This window comes from Myotis nattereri (genome assembly GCF_964212035.1).
Source record: "Myotis nattereri genome assembly, chromosome: 11".
Taxonomy (NCBI): Eukaryota; Metazoa; Chordata; class Mammalia; order Chiroptera; family Vespertilionidae; genus Myotis; species Myotis nattereri.
In genome coordinates this window covers 20,417,378-20,441,766 of record NC_138086.1, presented here as the reverse complement: position 1 = coordinate 20,441,766, position 24,389 = coordinate 20,417,378, and the positions used below count along the sequence as shown (strand labels likewise).

General features: G+C 55.8%; 1 protein-coding gene across 1 annotated transcript in view; it reads right to left on the bottom strand.

Moving 5' to 3' along the window:
* Window positions 1-304: 304 nt before the first annotated feature.
* SND1 (staphylococcal nuclease and tudor domain containing 1) overlaps window positions 305-24,389 on the bottom strand; it is a 453,621-nt gene continuing 429,536 nt past the window's right edge. The window contains exons 17-24 of the mRNA XM_081102419.1: window positions 17,756-17,944; window positions 10,718-10,859; window positions 7,282-7,405; window positions 6,393-6,462; window positions 5,354-5,467; window positions 3,559-3,762; window positions 988-1,032; window positions 305-880 (exon numbers count right to left, since the gene is read on the bottom strand). Of these exons, the coding sequence (XP_080958545.1) occupies window positions 815-880; window positions 988-1,032; window positions 3,559-3,762; window positions 5,354-5,467; window positions 6,393-6,462; window positions 7,282-7,405; window positions 10,718-10,859; window positions 17,756-17,944 (954 nt within the window). The 3' untranslated portion in view covers window positions 305-814. The remainder of the gene's footprint in view (window positions 881-987; window positions 1,033-3,558; window positions 3,763-5,353; window positions 5,468-6,392; window positions 6,463-7,281; window positions 7,406-10,717; window positions 10,860-17,755; window positions 17,945-24,389) is intronic.

The following is a 24,389-nucleotide window of genomic DNA, read 5'->3' as shown; positions in this document are numbered from 1 at the left end:
AGAACTCGGGAGGACTGCCCAGCTCCCACTGACAGGCATGCTCCTCTCCACGACCAGCCTCCACGATGAGCGAAAACAAAGGGAGAGACCGTGGTGAGAGCGGGCTTGCCTGTGGGGACAGGCAGCATCCCCAGGAGTGAGGAGACACGTCATCTACACTCCTGCTGACTTCTTGGCCTCTAGGGAGCTGGGCGCAGTCCTGGCGAGGTTCCTGGGAGTGTGGCTAGGCATGTGGTGACCACCTGGGAGCCACCAGTGCCCGGTCTCCTGGCTCTGGGCTCCACCACGACCAACAAGGGCTGCAGACAGCATGTACTATTTTATTGGGCCTCAAAAGCTTTAAATACAGAAAAGGAGAGGCGCGCTGGCATTTGAGAACGGACGTATCAGAGAAATCACATGATCAGCAGCTGGACAGAGCTGGGAAGAAAGGCAGTCTGGGATAGAAGTGGGGTGCTCTCTGGCAGCCGGCCTCCAGAGCCAGGATCACACCCCCATTAGCATGAAGTCTTTCATGTTTCTTCCTGATTTGAGGACAATTTTTAAAAAACCACAACCCCCCCATCCAAATAAAAACAGGAAGTCAGCTGGGAGAGACTGGACGGCAGTGCCCATCATCTCAGAAGACAGGCTCCTGAGAGCCTCAGGCTCCCTGCACCCCACCCCCAGCCCAGATGCTGCCCTGCAAGGCATTTCCACACTGAAGCAAAGCTGGACCCACTCTAGGCCCCGATCTGGGTCTGGAGCGGAAACACCCTCCTGGCAGAGGAAGAGGTACTGTGTGAGGGGTGCTGGGGCCGGACCCGATTCCCGCTTAGCGGCTGTAGCCAAACTCATCTGCGTCATCGGCTCGGAAGTCTCCGTAGCGCCACAGGTTCAACTGTGAGAACAGAAAATGGCTCGTCAGGGAGGTGGGGTCTGCTGGAACCCCGGGTGGTCAAGCCCCCTCTCTCAGCACCCCCCGGAGCTCCGGAGGGGAAAACTCACCCTGGCGCTCTTGGCTGACTCCTGGGCGTTCAGGTATTCTGTGATCTGGAGGGAGCGAAAAAGGGAGGGATCAAGATGAGGGTATTCACAATTGGGCAGCCAGAATGACCGTTGGGCGCCCAGGTCAGGGCCACGTCACCCCCTGCCCAGTGGATCCCTAGCTCCCTCAGAGTAAAAGCCAACGTGCATGCCAGCTGTCTCCCAGCTCCACACTGGCTGTCCCATCTGCCGAAAGCTCCCCCTCCGGCCCACCTGGCTACTATCCCGCCCTTTCAAGTCTGATAAAGGTACTGCCTTCTTAGTAGGGGAACGTGGCTGGGTGGGAAGTGATCAACCAAAGAACTAGCATGCACATATGCATGACCCATGGACACAGACAATAGGGTGGTAAAGGCCCGGGTGGGCGGTGGGGGTGGGCTAGAAGAGATTAATGGGGAGCAGGGGGGGGGGAGTGGGGAGGAAAAAAGGGGACATCTGTAATACTTTCACCAATAAAAATTTAAAAAAATGTATCCCCTTCTTGAGGCCTCCAATGACCCCATTTAAAATTATAACCAGCCCAGCCAGTGTGGTTCAGTGGTTGAGTGTCGACCTATGAACCAGGAGGTCATGGTTTGATTCCCTATCAGGGCACATGCCTGGGTTGTGGGCTGGATCCCCATTAAGGTGTGTGCAGGAGGCAGACAACCAAGAATTCTCTCATTGATGTTTCTCTCTCCCTCTCCCTCTCCCTCTCCCTTCCTCTCTGAAATCAATAAACATATAGTTAAAATAAATTATAACTAGCCCCTCCCACACACTTCTGATTCTCTTTACTTTAAAGTGAGAGCCTTTTATCTTATTTTCTTTTTAAAGGAATGGCTTTTATTATTTTTTAGTTGAATTTATTGAGGTGACATTGGTTCACAAAACTATACATGTTTCAAGCATACAACGCAACCAAACATAATCTGCACACTGCACCATCACCCAAAGCAAAGTCTCTTCCCATCTCCGATGCCCCCACTTTGCCCCCTCCACCTAGCCCCCCTTTCCCTCTGGCTATCACCACACTGTTGTCTGTGCTACGTGTTATATATATATATGTGTGTGTGTGTGTACTAGTACCTGTGATGGATTTTTGCTTAATCCCTCCACCTTCTTTCATCCAGTACCCCAAATGCCCTCCCCTCCACCCTGACAGCTGTCAGTCTGTTCCACGTGCCCATGCCTCTGGTTCCATTTTGTTCATTAGATTCCACATGTAAGCGAGATCATACTGTACTTGCCCTTTATTTGTATTTTCTCCTTTTCCATTGCATGTGTCTTCTAACATTCTATTTCCCTGACTTATTGTATCTATTTTTATTGCTCATCTCCTCATGCTTGAACGAGGCTCCACAGGGGAGGGATATTGTCTCTTGTTCACTGAGATATGCAGGCCCTCAATAAATGTTTGCTGAAAGACTGACTAGATGAATCAATGAGCACGTTAGGTGTTTATCTCAGGGCAAAGGAATTTTCTAGACACCAGAGACATATGGGTAGCTTCGCATGGGCGACACTAAGGTCTCTGGTTCTACAGGGAAACTTAAGCTGACGCCTCGGAGCAATCTCAGGACACTGGAGATTTCCAGGGGGAGGACTAGAACCAGGCCTCCTGTCCAGAGGAGACACAGGAGCATTTCACACGGGTCTTTCTCCAAATGAATTTTCACTCGCATAACCAGGGAGCCACACACCGCTGCAACACTGCGTGGGGAGCCGGGAAAGGCAGAGGGGCTGGGAGCTGGGAAAGCAAGGGGCACGTCAAGACAGAAGACAGGTTTCAACCCTGCCACCCTCACCCTTCCTCTCGGAGCCCATCCCTCGAGGCTGGTATGTCCGGGATCTCAGCTATGGCTTAGTGAGAGGCTGGGAGGACTCCGAGGAGCAGGGTCCTCAGTGGAAGGGGCCGCTAGTCCCCTGAACAAGATCGTAATGATCGACACCCGAACAGTGTAAGCCGGTCCCCCACGTGTCAGCCCCAGCCTCACGGCCCAGTCTGGGGAGCAGCAAGCTCTCATCTCACAAAAGGGAGACTCAGGCAGCTCCAGGCCCTGGGGGCTTTGCAAACAGGCTGGGGGGGGGGGGGCGGGGGTGTTGTGGCAGAGTCCCCTCGGACCCCTTGGCACTGCCACCTGGCTCTGGCAGCAGTGAGTGCCAGGAGCTGGTTGTGGACTTGGAAGTTGTATGTTAGAGAAAAGGAAGTGACAGGGGGTGAGAAAGCAAGACAGGCTTTGACCCTTTCCATGCCACCCCCGGCAAAGCTTTCCGGCCTGTCCTGGGGGTACATGCACAGGGAACTTTCCGCTCTAGTTTGCAGCTGCATTCTCAGCCAAACCTGCAGCCAATTAATTTGGGATGTAATTAGCTTTTTTTTTTAAGCCCCAACAAACCGAAATCCATTATCTTTCCCCAGCAGGAACAGCAGGATGGTGGGCTCCTGCTCCCTCCCTGGCTCTTGGCGCAGTCCCCGGTCCCCTCTGTGACGCCAGTTGGAGACACTAGGGGGCCTGCCCCCGCAGTGGTGCCCACCTCCGCGTCACATACCACTTTCTGGAACTGCTTCTCCTTGCGCACCTCCACCATGACCAGTCCCTCCTTCACCAAGCCCAGCCCCACGTCCCCCTTGGAGTCTGCAAACTGCAGGGTGACGTGGGGGCAGCTGGCGCTCAGGTGCTCCACGTTGAGCAGGCACTGGGTATTCTGGATGTCCCGCACCACGCTGTCCACGGCGTCTGTTCGAGCATCCTCCTGGAGCAGAAACACCCAGGGTCGGGGGAGAGGGGAGCCTGAGCAAAAGCTGGCCACCTGAACCCCAGGTCCTGGTCCTGGACCTCCAAGAAAGTCACCCGGTGGGCGCCTGCAGCTCACTGCCCACTCAGATCCTACCGAGGGTGGAGGCAGGCTCTGGACAGGAAGTGTCCCTCTCCTTTTGTCCCTTCCCCCCCGCCCCTCCAAGCCTATCTGCATGTCATCCCATCCTCTCCCCGACCCACCTGCCGTGTCTCGGAGGACACGTGGCTTTTCCACATGGCACACGAGCCTGCACCTGCTGCCCGGGCCCGACCACTCCCACCTTGGCTGGCCTTGCTCCGACAGTGACCTCCCGGCCCCCACCTCTCTGCCTTCACTGTGTCTCTTCACGCTCAGGCCTCCTCATCACCACAGACTGACTGCCCTGGATCTACTCTGTCAACACCTTTTCCTGCTGTTTCTCCTCAGCCCTGCAGTAATTTTGTAAAAAGGCAGAAAATCTTCTATGGTGCTGATCCTACCCTACATCTGCCTCTCAGCAGCCTGCATCTGGCGGCCGCTCCAACCATGCCTTTCCGTCGGCTCTCGCTCTGAGCCCCAGGGACCTGCTCCAATCATGCGTTCAGATGCCCCTCACTCTGAGCCCCAGGGACTCCTGGAGGCTGAGGCCAGGCCCCCCCTCCGCCTGCCCGGCCTCCCTGGGGCGCTGGAACTGCAGCTGGAGTGGTGCGCCTGCAGCCCTGAGCACAGTCTTCCTCTCAGGGGGCACAGCCACCTCAGGCTCGTCCTTAGGCTGTGGGGACGCAGGCTGTCCCCTCCCATCCCATGTCTACAGACCACGCTGTATACCCCCAGGTTTAAACTCAAATCCTCGACTGAGGCTCATCTCGCTGTCCATTTCCACACTGAACACTCGGCCGCCTGGAGCTCCCACAGCCTCTATTTGCCCCTCTCCCCTCCCTTATCTTGGCCAGCAGCAACAGACCCACATGTAAAACCCATCTTAGCCTCTGCCCCTCCCGCGCCCCACCTGCTCTGACGGTGCTCGGAGACCTGGCCTTTCTCCCCAGCCCCACTCGCACGGCCCTGGTTTGGTCACCGTTGTCCCTTGCCTGGATTTTCAATGCAGTTGTGTCCCAACAACTCCTTCCAGTCTCCTTCCCTGTTCTTTCAACAGGGAAGAAACTTTCAAAACCAGACCTGACCATATCACACTTCTGCTGACAATCCTGCCACACCCCTCCTGCCCATAATACACAGAATAAACTTGATCCCCAGGCCCTGACCTGCTTTTCCCTTTTCATTTCCTGACATTGACCGCAAGCCCTGAGGGCCCGGCTGTGGTGGACTAGTCTTTGCCCCTGTGCACCTGGCCATGTGCCTACCCATTCCTACGGACTAGCTCAAGTGCTCTGATGCCAACACCTCTGGCACCTTCCCTCAACTTGCTCAGTCACTCCCATGTTTTGAGTCCTGTTACTAAGAGACCACCCATTGTTCCCGCTCCTGTCAGCCTGTAAGGGCCGCAGGGGTGACTGAGTGTCACTGGACAGTCCCTTTCAGAAGGAGAGAAGATGCATCGACTCACATCTTGGGGCACCTGGATGAAGGCGAAGGCATACTCCGTGGCTTGAGCTGGCAGCACACGAGTGCTGAAGGCAGGCGGCAGGGCACCCAGGCGGGTGGACGGCAGGATCTCTCTCTGCAGAGGGCACACCAGGCCAATAGCATCACACACTTGATGACCCCTTGTTCCGAAAAGACAACTCCTGTGGCCAGGCCTCTGGGCGCTTTGATGGAGGGACTGTCTGCTAGCCCACGGCTCTAGTGGAGGGACTGCCCGCTGAGCCACTGCAGTGAGGTCTTGGGAGAGCATGGCCTGCTGGCACCTGCAGTGGGCAGCTGTGGCTCACATGCTGTTAACCTGGGCCTGGTGTGGGCACACTTGTTGGTTCCCACTAATGTAATTTGATAACTGGACTCTAGTCGCAGTTTTTCTTTCTTTCCAATGCCTTCCCTCTTCCACACCAGGGGCGCTCCGGCTGGGAGAGCTCACCAATATGAGGGTCCGGCAGCGTCCTGGCTGCCCATGGTGCTGGCCAAGCCTGGGAGGACCTCTCCTCTGGTGGATTCCCAGGTAGTAAATTGGGTGTATGGCCCAGTTCTGGGCTTTCTGCTAACTGACCCTCAACTCTAGTCCTTCTGGAAAGTGGGCAGCCACAGCCACAGCTCAGGAACCACACACCCTGAGCGACAGCGCTCTCCCAGGCACTCTGCCACCTCAGGAGTGTCCCTCCCAGCAAACCTCGGTGTGGGGATGTGCTGGACGTTAGCAGATGGGGACAAGCACCATGTTGAGCATGCGGACCAGGAACTGAGTGTGGAGGGCCTTCCTGGGCCCTCTCTTCGGAGGCAGGGCAGAAGAGGAAGCGTGGGCATGGCTGGGCACTCAGAGACCTATGGGTGCACACAGGCCTCTGCCAGAGATGCCAGTTTTGCCTGGTCACTCAGGGGTCATGGCCTGTCACACAAACAGTAGATGGCCCTGACCTAGGGGCTACTGTGTTGAATGGCCCTGGCAGCCACTTGGAGCCCCCCTCTTGTCCAGCTCCCGGCCCCCCACTCACGTTGCCGTAGTCAATGTAGAAGACGTGCACTTTGGCAGGAGACTCGACTTTCTCGACTCGGGCCCGGTACCTGCAATGGCATCATGGGCAGAGCTCAAGGGACAGCCCCGAGGAGTCAATCTCCTTGGAGCCTCAGTGATGGCAGGGGAGCGGGCATAGCACTTCCCTGTCCAGGAGTCGGAGAGCACACCCGTGGGTGTCACAGAGGACAGGCCTCAGACTCCATGGGGGCACTGTGGTCACCATTTAATGGAATCAGAGCATAGCTGGGAGCAGAGGGAGGGAGAGGGCAGCATGTGAAGCAGATTAATGTGTCCTTGGGGCATAAAGCAACAAGACTAATGACTAGATTGATGTCTGCTGCTGAAGCTCGGCACACTAAACAGCAGCTGTAATTAGCCGGCAGAAGTGTCTGGGAGGCCGCAGCGGGAACACATCCAAGTCACTTCGTCACCCTGGGAGGGCCATGGGCCCTGCCCTCGGTGGACCAGACGTAAGTGACCTTGCTGCCTGTGGGCAAGGCTGCTGCTGCTCATGTCCCAGACAGTTGGGGTGGAGGCGGGGTGGCTGGCCTGGGCTCACTGAGACATCATTTTTCCTGAGTGGGGTGACGGGTGTGTTCGAGAGACCCAAACAGCCAGGACTCCCCCAGCAGAGTGAGGGGAGAGAGGAGGAGCACACTTCTGTAGTCTGGAGGCTGGCTGGACTGCGGGAGAATCAAGGCCCACATGGGCTTTAGGCAATATAGAGGGCTACCCTGGGGAGGCGGCCAAGGTCAACAACACCCCGGTGGACACCAGGCTGCAGAGGCAAATGCCTGGTCTAGCCGGTGGCCTGAGGACAGACTGGCCCCGGCTCCTGCTGCACTGCTTGGGCCCCAGTGGCTTACCATTCTCCATCCACAAATTTGGCAATGCAGAATTCTCCCCGGCGCGGGGCGTAGGAGCCCTCGACAGGAGGGTGGCTGGCGATGTCATTTCGCATGTTCTCCATTAGCTTCTCCAGCTGGGTGCCTGATGGGGAGGAAAAGAGTGAGACCAGGGTGCCAGGTTCTTTGGAGGCTCATTCTGGCTGGGGAGGCAGATGAGCCTGGGCGTGGGTGGGTGAGGAATTCTGTAGAGCGTCTGCAGCACTGACTCGCCCCCATCCCCCAGGGAGGTCCTCCCTGCTCTCTGCTCAAGAGGTTTCATGCTGTTTGTCCTCAAAGGCAGGACGGTGACTTGCTGACTATGGAGCCCGTGGGAACACTCCTGGGCTTTGGGGAAGGAGGTGGAGAATGTGAGTGGACGTGGATCAAGGCCAAGGCCAACCAGCCTTCTCTAGGGTGGGAGCTGGCCAGCCTGCTGCCCATTCCTACAAGAGCTGGCCCTGGCTTGGGCCACAGAGGTGGTGACTGACAGCAGCCACTCTCTGCAATGTCTCCTATAAGCTAACGTGGAGATAAAGGATAAGCCCCATACAACCCCGGACACGGAAAGGCCTGGGAGTCTGAGTATAAAAGATGGAGAGCAATTCTGAGACACGGTGCAGCCTCAGTGTCTCAAACTTGTCCACTCTGACCAGTCACTGTGCAAGACACATGCTGAACTGAACTCCCAGTGCTGTCAGGTTAGGATTCTTCCCTCCCATCCCAGTTCAGTGCCCTCCTCAGCCGGACCGGGGGTGGGGGAAGCTCTCCTTCCCTGCTTGTCTTTCCTGAACACTCTGACCTTGGGGCTCTGTTGCTTGCCTGTCTTTTTGTTTTCTAGGTTTAGCAACACCCAGGATCTTCTCAAGTTCCCTTCCGGCTCCTTCTTTCTGCCTCCCACTTGCTAAGCCAGCATCAGTCCCCAGTGGCTTCTCCCTCACATCCCTCCTGGCCCTGACCCTAGGTCTGCATTAGACCAGTTGTGCCTGCTTTGCTCTCCGAGGTCAAGGTGCGGGGTGCCTGTGAATTCCTCTTTTCACCTTCAGGGCCCAAGGCGCCACTCACTATAACAGATGCCTAACACGTGTCGGCTGCTGGTACCCTTGTTGGTTGGCCTTACAAGTTCCTCGTCTGAGTGTATGTTCCTGCCATACGGCGAGCTCCTTCAGGGCACAGACCACAGCTCCCCTGGTTGTCACTCTTGCAAGGCCCAGGAGAAGCCCTGACGTGCAGGGCGCTTGCTAACTCGGCTGCATTGAGGGTGACCTCTGCACATGCACATGGGAGGTCTGTCCACTCTCGGGCCTCTGCACAGGCCACTGCCCCAGTGCTTCAGAACAGGGGCTTTAGGATGCAGTGCCCTTCCCCCACCCAGCGGTAAACACGACCATTCTCCTGAGATAATGTTCCTTGCCCAGACAGTAAAATTTCAGGGACTGAGGAGAAGCCTCTATAGAAGACAAGTTCCTCCTATACTTGGTTTATTTTTATTTTTTTGCTCCAAGGCAACAGAAAGCAGGCTTTGCCTCCTCAAACAGGCAAAGCCCTCTGGGAGGTGCTTACACAGACACCTGGTTGGTCATTTATAGCTAATGGAAACGCTTTCATCATTTCACCCGCTGCTTCCCCAAGGCAGGGTCTAATTAGGAGAAGGGAGAGAGGACATCCCCAAGAGGGGGTGACAAGTTGCAGAAGAGGGGCTGTGTGTGCTGAGGCTTATTTTCCTGGATTTCATGGAGCCACTGGGGGACAGGGTTTTCTCTGGAGCCCACCGCGACTCTCCAAACAATGTGCCATGAAGCACTCACTCCCTTCTCCAATGTTCTAAAAAGACGCGGTTTCCTCCTTCATTCTCTGTCTTTATTTTCTGCCTTGGCTACTGCTCGCTGCAGCGTCACGGCTCCCTAGGGCTGAGAGAGACAGTGGGCGGGCGGGGTACCGGCTGGTACATGAAGCCTCTGAGATTAGAGGCCGATGGGTCAAAGGCCTTGAACCCTCAAGCTCTGTCCCTGGGAGACTTTAGGGTCCTGTTCTTATTCAAGGGGAGTCCTCCCCAGCAGGACCGGAGGTGGGCGGAGCCCCTCTGGGAGCTGTGTATGCTGGGGGGGATCTAGCTGGTGTCTGCGCTCAGGAACACCACCCTGTAAGACTCCTTCCAGCACAAGCAGACCCGGAGGCTGCGTCTCTCGTGGCTTCATTCCCAAGGCAATGGCTGGTCCAGCTTCCACCAGGATGGCAGCTGACCTCAGAGAACCTGATCTAGCCCGGCCAGTATGCTCAATGGTTAGAGTGTCGGCCCATGAACCAAAGGGTTTCGAGTTCGATTTCCGGTCAAGGGCACATGCCCAGATTGCAGGTTCAACCCCTGCCCGGTTGGGAGGCAACCAATCATCGGTGTTGTTGCTGTCACATAGATGTTTCTCTCTCTCTCTAAAAACCAATGGGAAAAAATATCCTCTGGTGAGAATGAGCAACCAGAAAAGAGAACTTGATCCTGAAGGCTCATCAGCTCCATCCTTGCCTCTCCCAAGTATAGCTCAGGTACAGGACTCGAAACTGTCAAAATGACATTAGCACAAAAGCAGCTGCCTGGGAAATATCATTAGCGAGGAAGTGGCTGAGACGAAGCTGCTGGTGATCTGGAGTGGGCCTGGGTGGGCCGAGGGGGCGAGCAGAGCTGCATCCTGTCACCCAGGGGCCGCCCTGAGTGCCAGTGACATCTTCGGTCCTCTTGGCCTTGCAAGGATCAGGCTCCTGGGCCCTAGAGGCGGCTCTGAGAGCCCTTTCCTCTGCCCTGGCTGGCAATGAGAGGGAGGGCAGGTTACAGGGAGTGGAGGTGGGAGGCTGGGCTGAGGTTTCTGCCTCGGGGACCCTGGCCACAGGGCACAGCACTGGAGGGCAGGAAGGAGGAGGATGGAGGATGGGGAGAGTCCTTTAGAAAGACCACCTGGGGAGGACTTCCCCTGGTGTGCCTCCTGTTTCCATGGCAAATGGCTACCATTCAGGGCTGTGGTTACCTCTAGAGAAACCCCAGCAGAGACAAGCCCACACTCCCCTCCTCCACCTGCCTTCCCAGGAAGCTGACGGGGAGAGGGCTGAGAGATGCCAGTTCTTGCTTCCTGACCATAGAGACAATCTGTGCACTGCTTCCTGATAGGCTTTGAGGGCTACAAATCCTCATGCCCAGCTCAGCCAGGGGTGCCTGGAGCAAAACAATTACCTAAGAGTCTCAGAGCACCACCCAAACAAAACTGGTTACCTCACCAGTCCTCAGAGGACCTGCTCAGCCTGCCCACGCCAGGGCGCACTTGCAGGTCACGCAATGAGCAGTGCTGGGGCCTGGTGGCTGGGCAGTAGGGGAGGGCCCTGGGGGCGGCTGGAGGAGGCAGCGCTGCCTGGGCTGGGCCTGAGCACTCACCTGTCTCCACATCCTGCACGTAGAAGTGCAGGTCATCAGTGATCTCGGTCACAAACACTGGCTTATAGGCGGCTGAGCGCTCCTTCTCCTCCGGCACGGGTGGCACCTCGTCCACAGGCTGCTCCACGTAGTGTGCCCAGACCTGCGTGTGGCCAGCAGAGGGGAGGAGGGGAGGAAGAAGTGAAGTCAGAAAGGATACCAGGAACGGGACTTTGAGGCAAGTGGGTCACCCAGGGTGAGTGAATGTGGGAGTCACCACAGGCACTCACGTGGCCCTGGGCTGGCCCCTGGGACCCTCCTACTTCTGGGAGGTGTGGGGACGAGTGCTCTTAAGTGCTTCTGATCCAGTGGCTCTCAACTTCTGGCAGGCATCGGAGCAACTGGGGAGCTTATTAAAAATGCAGGTGCCTGGGTCCCACGGCATGCCTACCGAAGTAGGGTGTTCTAAAGGTCCCGAGAAAGTAACACAGTGAGGGCTCCGGCGATTCTCATGCCTGCCAGCAGGACCTCGGCCCTGGGGTGGTTCTGGCCCCCCCCTCCCCCATACCACTCTGCAGGGTCACTCTGACTGTCACAGGGCCACTGGCACTCCTGAGGCTCTGCAAGTGACAGCCCTGGGCCGGGGAGGGGAGGGCTCGTCCCTGTGCAAGAACGCCCCTTCTCAGCAGCTTCTCTGTCCTCATCTCAAGCAGGTCGCTCTGACCCCAGCTCAGAAGTGGGACCACTCCCTCCACCGTCCTCTTCCCTTCCTTCCCAGCCCTGAGCTGTCAGGGAAGCAGCAGCTCAGATGCTGATGCTACGTGACAGTGCGTCAGGTCCAATCCCACGGCCAGGAGGCTATCTTGCCAGTGCAGGGAAGGGAGGTGGCCTTCCAGCTGAGCAGGGGGAAGGCGGTGAGGGACTGTGGGGCCTGGACCACACGCGCCCCACAGGCAAACACACAGGAGCAGGGGTGATAAAAGAACTAGCCCCAAACTTACATGCTTCCTAGGTGCCAGGAGCCATTCTAAACGTTCTCCTCTCCAAGTATGAACTCATTTAATCCTCACAACCACCCTTTGAGGACCCGCTTTACAGAGGAAACTGAGGCACACGGGCTTGTAAGGAGCAGAACCAGGACTTGAACACAGGTAGGCTGGCTCAGGGCGCTTCCGGAGGCTTTTGGCTTTGACCGGGACTCTGGAGACAGCAGGCAGCACTGAGCAGTGGCCTTCATTGTGTCGTCTAACTTTGGTCAGAGGGGCCTTCTCTGAGTCTCCTTTGCTTCCCTGGGAAGGTGAGGCAGTCTGACACGCGACCACCCGCTGACATGCGGATTCCTGGGTGGCACCAGGAAGCAGCCGAGGACAGGAACGCCGGACTTACTGAGCCCCTTGGGTCACAGCCACTGAGGCCAGGCTCCAGCCTTTCATGTGGCACAAGTGCGTGTCCTCCCACTAGAGGCCTGGCATGAGCAACAGGAACCATCCAAGCCCAGGGTGGGGGAAGGAGTGGCTGCCAGTGAAAGGAATTCTAAGGACAAAATGAGGCAGGTTGAGGGGATAATGAGGGCCCACGGGGGAGGAGTGCATATGTGAAGGACAGAGGTGTCTCTGGCCTGAGCAATTAAAGCAATTATAAGGTAGATCAAAAGCAGCCCTGACCTGAGCAGTTTGGAGACACCGAAGTGCTTATCTTACTTGTACCAAGGATAGAAAAAGGCCACAGGATAACGGGTGGGGAGGGGGGTGAGGGGGGGTAGGGGACACACATACATTCACAGAGGATAAAAAAAAAGTCACAGGATGATGAAAGAAGGAAACACATTTTCAGAGAATGGAGGAATGTTGCAAGATAAGGGGGAGAGAAAGAGGCCTCACCACATGGACTTTGGCCTTTGAAACTGATATATGTAACAAAATAACCAGTGAGGAGAGCATGGGGGTCCTAAACCAATGAAAGGCCCCATTAGAAAGGGCCCGGCTCAAACAAAGAACTGCAGCATACATAAGCCCGAGACAAAGGGACACCAGCAGGGATTTTCCCATTAGAGAGAGAGAGCAGGCTTTTCCCACTTCGGGCCCCTGCCCAGGAGACACCTCTGCCCAGATGGAGTCTGTATATACTTCCAATAAACGTCTACATCAGGGGTCCTCAAACTACGGCCCGTGGGCCACATGCAAATGCAAATATTGTATTTGTTCCCGTTTTGTTTTTTTACTTCAAAATATGATATGTGCAGTGTGCATAGGAATTTGTTCATAGTTTTTTTTTTAAACTATAGTCCGGCCCTCCAACGGTCTGAGGGACAGTGAACTGGCCCCCTGTTTAAAAAGTTTGAGGACCCCCGGTCTACATTTTTATTGAAGAAATCTGTTAGTCCATGAATTTATTCTTCATTTCGTCGGACAGAAACCACGAGAAGTCTGTACCCAAATCCCATGTCTCACCAGGGAGTGGCTGAGGGAGACGGGAGAGACGTCCCTTGCGTCCAGTCCAAACCTCTGCCTCCCATACAGAGAGTGCCCTCCACCTTCTGAGGTTGAGCTCATGGGCCCCTGGTCCAGGGCTGGGCTCTACCCCAAACAGCTCCCGACCCCTCTCACTTTCCTCCAACACCTGTCCTACCAGCTCGGCCACCTCCCTCACCATAAGCACCGAGACACCTCTGCTCACTGGCCCAGGCCTGGCCACCACCGGAGAGGAGGGAGCAGAACTACTCAGCCAGGTCCGGGACTCGGGGCCTAACCTGTCCAGGCACCCTGCCCTATGAAAGGGGTCTCTGCACTTTCCTATGAAAGAGTCTCTCCAATCAGAGGCCTTGGCTCGGACCACTGAGAGCACTCGGGGGAGGGGGAGCAGCCCCAATTCCTCCCGTTCCAGGGGCTGCGTCCTGCTGAGGCTCAGACACTGAGAGCCTTGGGTTCTCAGTGAGGGGGTTGGGGGGTGAGAGGGACGACGACAACGACAACAAAGCCCCTATTCCTTCCGGTTCCGAGGCCTGCAGCTTGCCGAGGCTGAGCCTTCCCTTCTGCCCCCTCTCAGGGAAGTGACTGCTTAGCCAGCCACGCCTATCGGCCTCCAGGCTCCCCTGAGATCCCCGCAGCTCTGAGCATCATGGGGCTCTCACTGCCTCAGAGAGACAAGATGGGCTTGGAGTGGGCCCGAGCCTGGGAGAAGTTCTGGGCTCCCACCCGAACGCCACCCTGCTTTCTCCGCTGTGGGGGAAGGAGGTTCCACAGGAGAGTTGATGAATTGGGAACAGACTGACAAGGTGAGAGCAGAAACTGCTAATGACTCAAGTCAAAGAGCCTTAGGCGACAGCATCAGGTTTCCTCCGGGGAGAGTTTCTTCCTATAGGCTCGTGGCAGCAGCTGGAGGGCAGGCTCAGGGGGCAGCAGCTGGCGGGCATGGTGATACAAACAAAAGCCTGAGGATGGCTCTCAGCCCCCTTGCTCCCACATGGAGGGCAATAAAGGGGCCACTGGTCCTATGACAGGTCCCAGCTCATTGGGCCATAGGAAGGGAGCAGTGGGGTGCACATGCTGCCTCGGGAGGTGAGAAGACACTAGCAGCATGCAGTTGCCAAAGGATAGAAGAGGGAGAGTTGCACCTCAGCTAGAGGAACCCCACTTCTAAGTGAGGCTGGGTTCGCCCTCTGAATAGTAGAGCCCTGAAGGTTCCCTCTTTCCCGTGGGGAATGGAGGTAACCAGCCATTCCCTGGGGCTTGGCTGCCAGTGGCCCTCGGCAGGCTGGTAAATGCAGCCTGGCCGGGAGGGAAGCTTCTTGGTGGGAAGGAGTCAGTCAGCTGGGACAGGCTTGGCTGCCCATGTCCCCACCCTTAAACATGGGTTCATTTTGCCCATTTTGTCTTATGTTGCCCTTCTGTAGAACTGGGGCGGGGTGGGGGGGGGGGCAGACACAGTGGCGAGACACCTGCCAGACATGTGCCATTTTCCCACAACCACCCCGAGCCCTCTGATAGCTCAGATCCCTGACAAGAAAAACCCAAAGACCCCTTCCGGCAGGAACAGTAACTGTGCACACAGATACAGTCAGTGCCGTAAGGCTCTGCCCCAGGTTTGTAGCAGAAGGAAGAGCTGGGGAGGGACCTCAGGGCCAAGATGAAGGTCTGGGAGCTGTGAATGCTCTTGGCCTTTGGTAGAGACAAGCCGGGGTCAGGCCTGGGCAGCAGGGCCCGGGATGTGGAGAGGCCCCCTCATGCTACGGTTGAGGCCAGGATGGAGCTGTCCTGAGACAGGGCCCCTCTGCGACTCCTCCAGGGCCCTGGCTACAGACCCAGATGGAAAAGGGGCAAGAGCAGCACCTCCCTCCTTCCTCATCTGCTGTGTCGTACCAGTTCCGTCCTGCTTAAGTCCCCTCTACATTCTGGGGCTCCTAATTGTCCTGTGGCTGTGGCGCCCTAGGGAAGCAGCCCCCTTGGCCAGGCACAGGCAAGGCCAGCCCGGGAGCAGAGGCTGTCTCTCCTCCTGTCCTCACTGCTCCTGGGCCCCCTCCCCGCACTTCTTCCCCTGGGAGCCCCAGGTCCTCTTCGCCGCAGGAGAAGGGCAATGTGGACTGACGTGCCACTGGCTGGAGCCTTTCCTTTCTAAATCCTACTGAGTATTGCTGCTTAGGAGGCTGGGGAGCTGGCACGGGGCCAGGGTGGTGGGGGCCTTCAAGCCCTCGGTAGGGAAGCAAAGCTTAATAAAAGTCAATTAATGGCCAAACAACCCTGTCCAGGGTCCTGTCAGGGCACAAGTGGTGGGAGAAAGGGAGCAGTCTATGCAGCTGCCATTGGCGGCTCCCTCCTTGGTCCTCAGACCTGCCCAGAATCCCTGGAGAAGGAGGAGGAAATCCTGCATCAGCCTCCTGCAGAGGAAGGGGAGGCCGGGCCAGCCTCCTTATTAGGAGAGAAGTCCGAAGTGCACACGGAGGAGGAATGAGGCCTGGCAGGGAGGCAGCTAAGTTCTTGTGGCTGGGAAAGCAGCAGCCAGACAGACCTACTCACAATGCACACACACATAACACACTCGCTGAAGACTTCCGCATGCTCCTGGTCTCACACAACCTTTCAGTACTTCCTTTCCTTAGTTAGCTCACAGCTACCACCATGATCTCTGAACCCCAGGTGCCTGTCTCTCAACAGCCAAGGCAGCCACGATGGGGTCACAAGTGGAGAAGACTGGGGATCCTGGGGACACCTCAGATACGCAGGCATCTGAGCCCTGCCAACCCTGAAGGCTGCTGCAAAGCTCTGCCCACGCTGCTCCTGGGAACCAGCCGCCAGGGAGAGGCAAGCCCCGCTAGGTTCCCAGGAGTCTTGAAGAGAAAGAGATGAGCAGGAGAAGGGCCCAGGAGGAAGGCAGGCCCCGCTCTGAGAGTGGTGCACTGCATTTTAATTAGACAGAATAAAAACATGCAGCCTGCGTAAGTAATGAATCACTGGTAATTACTCCTCAGCATCATCCTGTGGCACCAGTGCCAAGATGACGGGCTCTTTCAGGCAAATCCATGTGTAGTGCATAGCGATGCGCCTGGCAAGGGACCCACCTCTCCATCTCAGGCCAGAGTCCCTGCTCTGTCCTCTCCTGGGTCCCTCTGGGGCCTCTACACTTAGCGGGCTGCCTAGATCGGAAGAGGTAGCTCCTAGGCCCCTGTGCTGAGTAGCAGGGGAGCAAAGACGCTTTCAGAATCTGGGCCCCAGAGGCTGGTGCTTGCCATGCTGACCCCCCAGTTGCTAACTCTTCAGTGAAGGTTCAGCCCTTTGTACACAAGCCCAGCACCAATCCCCTCCATTCCCTGCAGCAGGCAGAGGACACGGGGGTGGCAGCCTTAGGCTGAGCTGTCATAAACGGGAAACCCAAGAGGGAGCACTTGGCTGTAGGAGCGGAGGCTGCCTGCTCCCCATCCCTCCAGGAAGACAGGGTTTCTGTGGGTGGAACTGGGATGAGGAGGGTGGAGACCTCCTAGAGGCCTTCTGGTGGCCCCCTCCCCCAAAGTGTGCACAGTCCCTTTCATTTGTCCTAGCTTGTTGGGCGACATTCTACCCCCGCCCGCCCCCCCCCCCCCCCCCCCCCCAATCTCCAGAGATGGAAGCAAAGAGAGAGATCCAGGAGGGTGGCCCGAGGCCCAGTCCCTGGGAGAAGTGATGTGTGCTCTTGGAAGAAAGGTAGGAAGAGACTGACTGAGGAGATGGCTGCTCCAGGCTGGAGGAGAATGAGGGGTCTATGGGGCCCCTAAGCCCCCCATTCCTTTTGGCCGGTGACTGGGCCTTGGCTCTGGGAGGCGACTTGCAAGCCAGATGGTAGCCCCATGGGGAAGGCAACGTTTATTCTTGGAACAAATTTATGGCTCAGCATGGCCGTCCCATGAAATCCTCCTCAAGCTCAGGGAAGCTCTGACACATTGGTGGCCGGCTGATTTATCCCATTAGCAGGGCTGGGCTGTGAGTTAGTGGCAATGGGCTGGGGCTGGGGGTGGGGGGTGGAGGTGGTGCTAAGCCCAGCTCCCATCACTAAACCCACTGGGTTCCTTAATTGTCCATTTGTTTCCTAAAGCTGCTTTCCAACCCCCTCCCGCCCTCACCCCCCTCTCTTCTATGCACTGTCTGCAGAGACTGATGGGCTGTAAATCTGCTGTCCTAACAGCTTTATACATCTCCTGGGGCTGCTTCCAAAATGGGCTTCCCTGCAGGGCAATGTGAAGAGAACTGGGCTGTGGGCTGTGGGCTGTGGGAAGGGCTAGGAATGGGGAAGGAGCAGGAGCAACGCCCATCTCCTGCTCCAGGGGTTCCCCTCAGTTGTTTCTCACATTGATCCAAGTCACCTCCCTGACCCACAAGAGCAGGTCTGCAACAGGCTTATGGCTGAGACGCCTTGCTCTTGGTTCTTATGTGGTTCCTGATATGGGGTCTGAGACCAACCTGGGTGACTCAGTTGGGGAACGACAGAACCACTTCTGTCTGTCGTAGGAAGGCAATGGTGTTAATGGTGGTGAGAGAAAGTATGAGCCAGGGCCAAGGGGCACCCCTCCCACCGCCCACTCCCACACCATACCTTCTCCTTCTTCTGCTTGGCGGCCTCCTCGGCAGACAGCAGGGACTTGTAGTAGGAGCTGCGCTCCGCCGTGAAGTGGACCTTGGAGAGTGCGTGCTCCACCAGCAAGACGGACAGGTTGGCGCCGTCGATGTGCAGCCAGCCGATGAAGTTGCCGGCCTTGTCCATGCTCTCCACCTCCACCTCCACCTGGGGCACAGAGGAAGGGGGCACGGAGTCAGTGTGCAGGGGGTGGCCCTGAGTGTGCAGGGGGGAGAGCGGCGCTGAGGCCCAGTGCTCAGGCCCTGGGCGGCCGCCACCAGGTCCATTGCACGTGATAGGAGCGGCTGAAACTAGGAGAGGGAAAGGACGTGCTGAGAGCCCCTGCTCTGCCGCCCTCTGAGAACCCTTCGCTTCGGTTCTGTAAGTTGGCTCTATGCTTTTTAGCCTCTCACCCCCGAGAATCATCCTTGATAGATACATCACTGACAAAGCAACTTCAATTTTCCCCTTCCTTTGACAGAGAGCTGATAGGGTAAACTCCTCCTTAGCTTAAGCAAGGCAGTCAGTCCCTGTTAGCTGCGTGTGTGTGTGTGTGTGTGTGTGTGTGTGTGTGTGTGTAGCTGGGGGTCAGGAGTGAGATCAGAAGCAGTCAGCTCTCGGCACATGCCACTCTTCTCTTCCCTCCCCCAGCTCTGCTAGGAAGAGAGGCAGACTCTGGGAGCAGGGCAATCCCTGGGGAGAGGGGAGCCTGTGTTCTTTCTGGAAGAGCTGAATGAATTAATGCTTAATTTAACAAAGATAAAAAAAAACAAAACTGGCTGCATGAGAGTCGGGCGAGGACAGGAAGGATGGGACAAGTGGGCAGGAAGTGCACTACACCGAGGAAAAGTTGCGGGCCAACCCCAGCAGAAGGTTCTCCCCCGAGGAGGAGCAATTGCCATAAGCCCAGATCTTGAACTGTGTGCTGGCGCTGAGCTTCAGAACCCCCAGAGATCCCCACAAGGCGCCAGGCCTCTTAAGCCCCCCGTCCCTGTAAGACCCAGGACCCCAGAGCCAGAACTGCCTCTGCTCCTGCGAGACAGTGGCCTCACTGTCTTGGCCATAGTGGTGGCGGATCTGCTCCCACCTCAAGGAGGCAATGGCCCAGGAAATAGCCCTTCTTTGATTTTTTTCCCCTGCTTAAAGGGGACTGTAAAAGCCTTTGCTGCCAAATGTAAAAACTTGTATTAATTTAAATGGCTTCAAGCTCGATTAAGCAATAAAATGAATGTCTAAACACCTGAGAATTCTCTGAAGCCTGGGCCAGAGCCCGCGGTAGCAGCCTAGGGCAGAGGGTTGGAGGGGCAAAGTGGGGGAGCAGCCGCCTGCCTGGTGGGTTCTGCCTCAGCAGGGAGAGATGGCAGCGGGTATGACTCCTTTGGAGTAGACGAAGGAGACGAGATGGCACGGATGTGCAGAGGGCAGTGGAAGGAAAAGAGGGGGCAGGGCCAAGGAGGAAGGACCCTGGCCTTTTCCCATTCTTGGACACCCTCTTCCTGCTTGAGGTCCACAGGTCACTCACTCTTCAAGGGTAAATGCAAGTTCAACAGTGCCCCAAATTGAGATGTGGTACAGAAGAGGGTGTGCAGAGTTTATCAGAGCTACAGAAAAAGGTGCTGTACGTATAGATCCAAACCCAAGTTGATACTGTAGGTGGGGAAAGGAGGCACAGAGAAGGGAAGTGCAGCTAGTAAGGGCAGAGCTGAGAGCACCTCCTTCCCTCTTCTATAGCCCTGTTTCAGGAGCACTCTTTCCTCCAGTCACACCTCTCACCCCCCCTCCTTGCTTCCCACCAGGTAATGCCAGCTCCCTCCACGATCAACACCATGGGGCCTTGCACCTCACTGGCAGAGCCAGGGTGGGACTACCCAGCACCTGCACCACCCTGCTGAGGGGCTGAAGCGGGGAGAACCAGCATCTAATACCTGCAGATGTCAAAATATGTTCCTCCTGTCTAATTCTGGCAATTAACATACTGGGGGACCTGCACTTGTCGGGGAAAAGGGCAGGTGGGCAACATGGTGCTTTGATAAAAACAGGTGCCGCAAGAGCTCACCAGCTGGTAAGGCATCTAAATTCATTGAGGTGAGTAACGGGCTTCCTGAAGGGCCTTTTGCCACCCTGCAAATGCCCAGGACACTGGAGCCCCAGGAAGCTCTGCTGCGAGGCCACGGGGCACCCCTACGGTAAGAGGACCAAAGGCAGAGGAAGAGGCTGCCAGACTAAAACAGGGGTGGGCAAAATGAGAAATCAAAGGCACAAATTTCCAGTTGTAAAATAAATAAGTCACAGGGATGTTATGTACAACATAAAGAATACAGTCAATAATATTGTAATAACTTTGCTGTGGCCGTTGCTGCTACATGGTTAGAGCATTGGCCTATACACTGAAGAGTGGTGGGTGGGTTCAATTACCGGTCAAGGGGAGGCTGTAGGTTCGATTCGTGCATGCGGGAGGCAACCAATTGATGTGTCTCTCTCACATCAATGTTTCTCTTTCTCTCTTCCTCCTTCCCTCCCTGCCTTCCACTCTCTAAAAATCAATGGAAAAAATATCCTTGTGTGAGGATTAACAACAATAACAAAATACAGTAATAACTTTGTACGATGACAGATGGTTACCAGACTTATTGTGGTCATTTCATAAGCTATATGAATGTTGAATTACTATGTGTATACCTGAAACTAATATAATATTATATGCCAACTCTGTTTAAAAAAAATACATGGAAAAACCATCTCTTATCCTTCTTAATTTGCCAAGCTTTATCGAACATGCCAAGGCCAAGCAGCAGCAGGTCCCAGAAGAATTTTGGGAGGCAGAAGGAAGACAAGAGAGGCTGTGTGCCTTGTGTTTAGGAAGTCATGGGATAACAGGTAGAGTCCGGTGTGTGTGGATGCTGGCTTCCACCACTAAACCACTGCCCTCCTTGTATTTGGGGGCTCATGAGATACCTCCTGATGCCCAGCCAAAAGCAGCGAAGCTGACAGAGTTCCCAGGTTTGACCTCTTGCCTTCCACTGTTTTAGGAGCCAAGTGTCCTTTCCCTAATACTGAGGATGGCTGTTCGAGTAGCTTGTGGTGAGCCAGGGTGATTGTGACAGAAGCTTGATGGCCACCCGCCTCACTCCTCTTGGCGTTGGATTGCTGGAAATGAGTGCAAGAACCGCAGAGATGGGTGGCAGAGGCGACCGGGCAGGTAGCTTCCCTCTGTTCCTACAAGGTGCCCACACCGAGACCTCACTCCACGTGGCAGCCCCAAATTCACACCTCTCTCTCTGAGGCCACAAACCAGAGGCTGGCCTCTCAAGGGCTCACATCAGAGGGAGAGCCAAGCAACTAGCAGCCACACCTGGGCCCATGCTGCCGCGGAGCAGCAGGCTCTCTGGCGGGCGAGCACTGACAGCGCCGCTCACCCTGCAATCGATGCACTAACTTGGGCCTGACAGGTCCCTGGGCCCAGTGGGCCGCAGAGAAAGACACCTCTAGCCTTGGGCACTATGTGCCACTGAGTCCACTTGGGTTACGGAGGGAGATAAGGCTGTCGCCTGAGTCTCTGCTTCCCCTTCATTACAGCTACTACACCCACGGTCTTTCCTCAGTCAAGCAAAGGCACGCAGGATAGGTGGGCTGGCCTCAGAGAAGAGACGGGGCTGGGCAGTGGTCCTGCTGCTCCCAGTCTCTTGGCTTCCGGCCTCTCTGGCCAAGTCCTGTACTCGTGCCTATCTTTCTGGACATGCCCCAGTCTGGACAGTCACGTGGAATTCAGTCTGAAGATCAAAGTCTTAACTCTTCTCAAGCTCAGGGAGAGCTACAGGGGAGCAAGCAGAGGGTGAAGCAGGGCACGCCCAGGTAGATGTGTTCATCCTTCATTATATTTCTCTCTGATATTGACAGCCAAAAATTTGGGTCCATGGCTGTACAAGCTCTACTCCATTCAATTTAGAGACTCACATTTTTTATGTTCTTGGGCAGCCCCTACAATGGCACGTACCATCGGGAGCTCAGGCCTTGGGTGACGACCATGGGCTGCCAGAGGGCTTCATATTCATGTGGGCATTTGGTGTGTACATATGTGGGCTCTGGCCTGAGGGTACCAGAGTTAAGTGTATACATGGACATAGCATGTCAGCAAGGGACAGGTGGTGGGTCTTCTCGTCAATGCTTATGCTGAAGCTGAGAGCTAGGAAAACACAGAGCTGGTGCAGGAGGTGCGGGGTGTGGCGGGGAGAAGACTGCCCCGAGGGACAATGAGAAGGGGGGGTACCACCCTGAGGAAGTGCCTTGGTGGTAAGTCTGGTTAAGATAGAAGCGAGCAGCCTAGATGCCTGGTGGTCGGACCTGACCTCCAGGTGTTTAAGGATGCTGTGATGCTGCCTCACGGTGCACTCGGATGGTCCAGTCATGTGCCAGCATCTCTTGCCTTTAGCTCTTTTTAAAAAAAACATATTTTTATTGATATCAGAGAGGAAGGGAGAGGGAGACAGAAACATCAATGATGAGAGAGAATCACTGATTGGCTGCCTTCTGCACACCCCCTATTGGGGATCAAGCCCGCAACCCAGGCATGTGCCCTTGAGCGGAATTGAACCCGGGAAACTTCAGTCTGCAGGCTGACACTCTATCCACTGAGCCAAATCGGCTAGGGCTTGCCTTTAGCTCTTAATGCTGGTGGAGTGGGTAGGACTTTGCGACCCTGAACTAGCCCTGTGAAGGCTTCCCTGAGCCCTGGCTAGAGCGAAGCCCTCTCTGACACCTATGGGCTCGCCCTCCCTTTGGCATTCAGGGGACAGTACACAGCACAGAGGTTTGGAGCACAGACTCGGAAGCCAGACTACCCACCATCTGTAGGTCGTGTGGAGAGCCACTCAACTTCTTTGTGCCTGCTTACTATAACACTGGAACCGCAATAGTATCTCCCTCAAAGGGTGTTAGAGCTACTATAAATAAGTTAAGCACTTAGAAGAGTGAAGCACTCTGACACACGAACACTTCACCATCAATTATTACTTCCTGGGAGGGGCAGTTATTTCATTTCCAGAAGTCTTCACTCTCCAACCAGACTGTGCGCTCCCCGGGGGACGAAGCTTGTTCTATCCTCGGCAAGCTCCCCTCGGCCTGGGTGGACTGACCGGGCCAAGAGCTTGCAGGAAAAGCATAGATCCTGGGAGTCAGACAGACTTGGGTTCAAATCCTACCTCTAGCTGTGAAGTTTTGGGCAAGTCACATGACCTCCTCTAGCCTGCTTCCTTACTGCAAAAAGAATGGGCCCTGTGCATTAGAGAAGCTCCTGTAAACTGCTTCATCTCCCTTCAGCTGCTGCCAGCTGCCAGCAGCCTCAATGGTTACATCAGCAGCAACCCTGCTTGGCTGAGCTAGACCCGTGTTCTTCCCCCCGCCCCCCGAAAAGCTCTGGGGCTCTTACACCTTGGGGACCCCATGCAAAATACAGAGTGGGAGGTAAGGCGAGTGGGGGTTGATGGGAAGAGCCAATGTGTGACAGATGCCTTTCTGCTTAGCCGAGGGGGTCTTTCTCCACTACAGGGACAAAAGCGGGGCTGTCACCCAGCCAGCCATGCCCAGCTGCACACAACGGACCCAGCCTGTCTGTGGGCCGCGGCAGCCAGCGGGTCCTGCTGCCTCACAATGGGACACGTCCTCCTGCTCCCAAGCACATTAATGTGCCACTAATGAAATTGTTCTGGCTTATTTACCAAATTAATACAAACGGCACAGGCTGTTAATTTGCATGTCTCTTAATTACTGAGGAAGAGCTCCCAAGCCCAGCAACACACACACCTCAGTGCCCACCCAGCCGAGCTGCTGGTGGGTGAGGAAGGGGTGAGGGGGAGGAGGAAAGAGGAGAACTGGGCAGCCCCTAGCTCTCCATGGCTGGGAGCATATGAGGGAGGGAAGGCGGTGGTGGCCATGAATTTGTTGTTTCCCACAGTCCCTTTCTCAGCAGCTGCAGTGCCCTGGGCCTGCAGAAAAATATACTTAGTCCCCCATCCCTCCCACATTGTTCCCCTCCTTTAAAAAAATATTTTTTTGTTGATTTCAGAGAAGAAGGGAGAGGGAGTGATAGAAACATCAATGATGAGAGAGAATCATCGATTGGCTGCCTCCTGCACGCCCCACACTGGGGATCGAGCTGCAACCCAGGCATGTGTCCTGACTGGGAATCAAACCATGACCTCCTGGTTCATAAGTTGATGCTCAACCACTGAGCCACACCAGCTGGGCCTGTTCCCCTCCTTTCTCTTGTCTAGATTCTGTCCAGCTTCTCAACTCAGGAATTTCAATCAGACAGACAGTGGGGACAAAGCCACTCCGCTCTAAGCAGTGAGGCACATGCTCTGCCTGGGGTGCATGCAGGCCAGAAAGGTGCTGGGGTTTACTGAGAGGTGTGCAGGAAGGAAGAGAAGTGAAAGCCAGGCAGAGGCTATGCTCTTATAGAGCCTACAAGCCTCTCTCAGCTGGTCCTGCCCTGCCTAATCAGCCTTCAGGTTCAAAGAGAGAGAGAGAGAGAGAGAGAGAGAGAGAGAGAGAGAGAGAGATAGTCAAGAGTTCAGCTATAAGACCACAAAGGAAATTCTGACTGCCTTGGGGGATC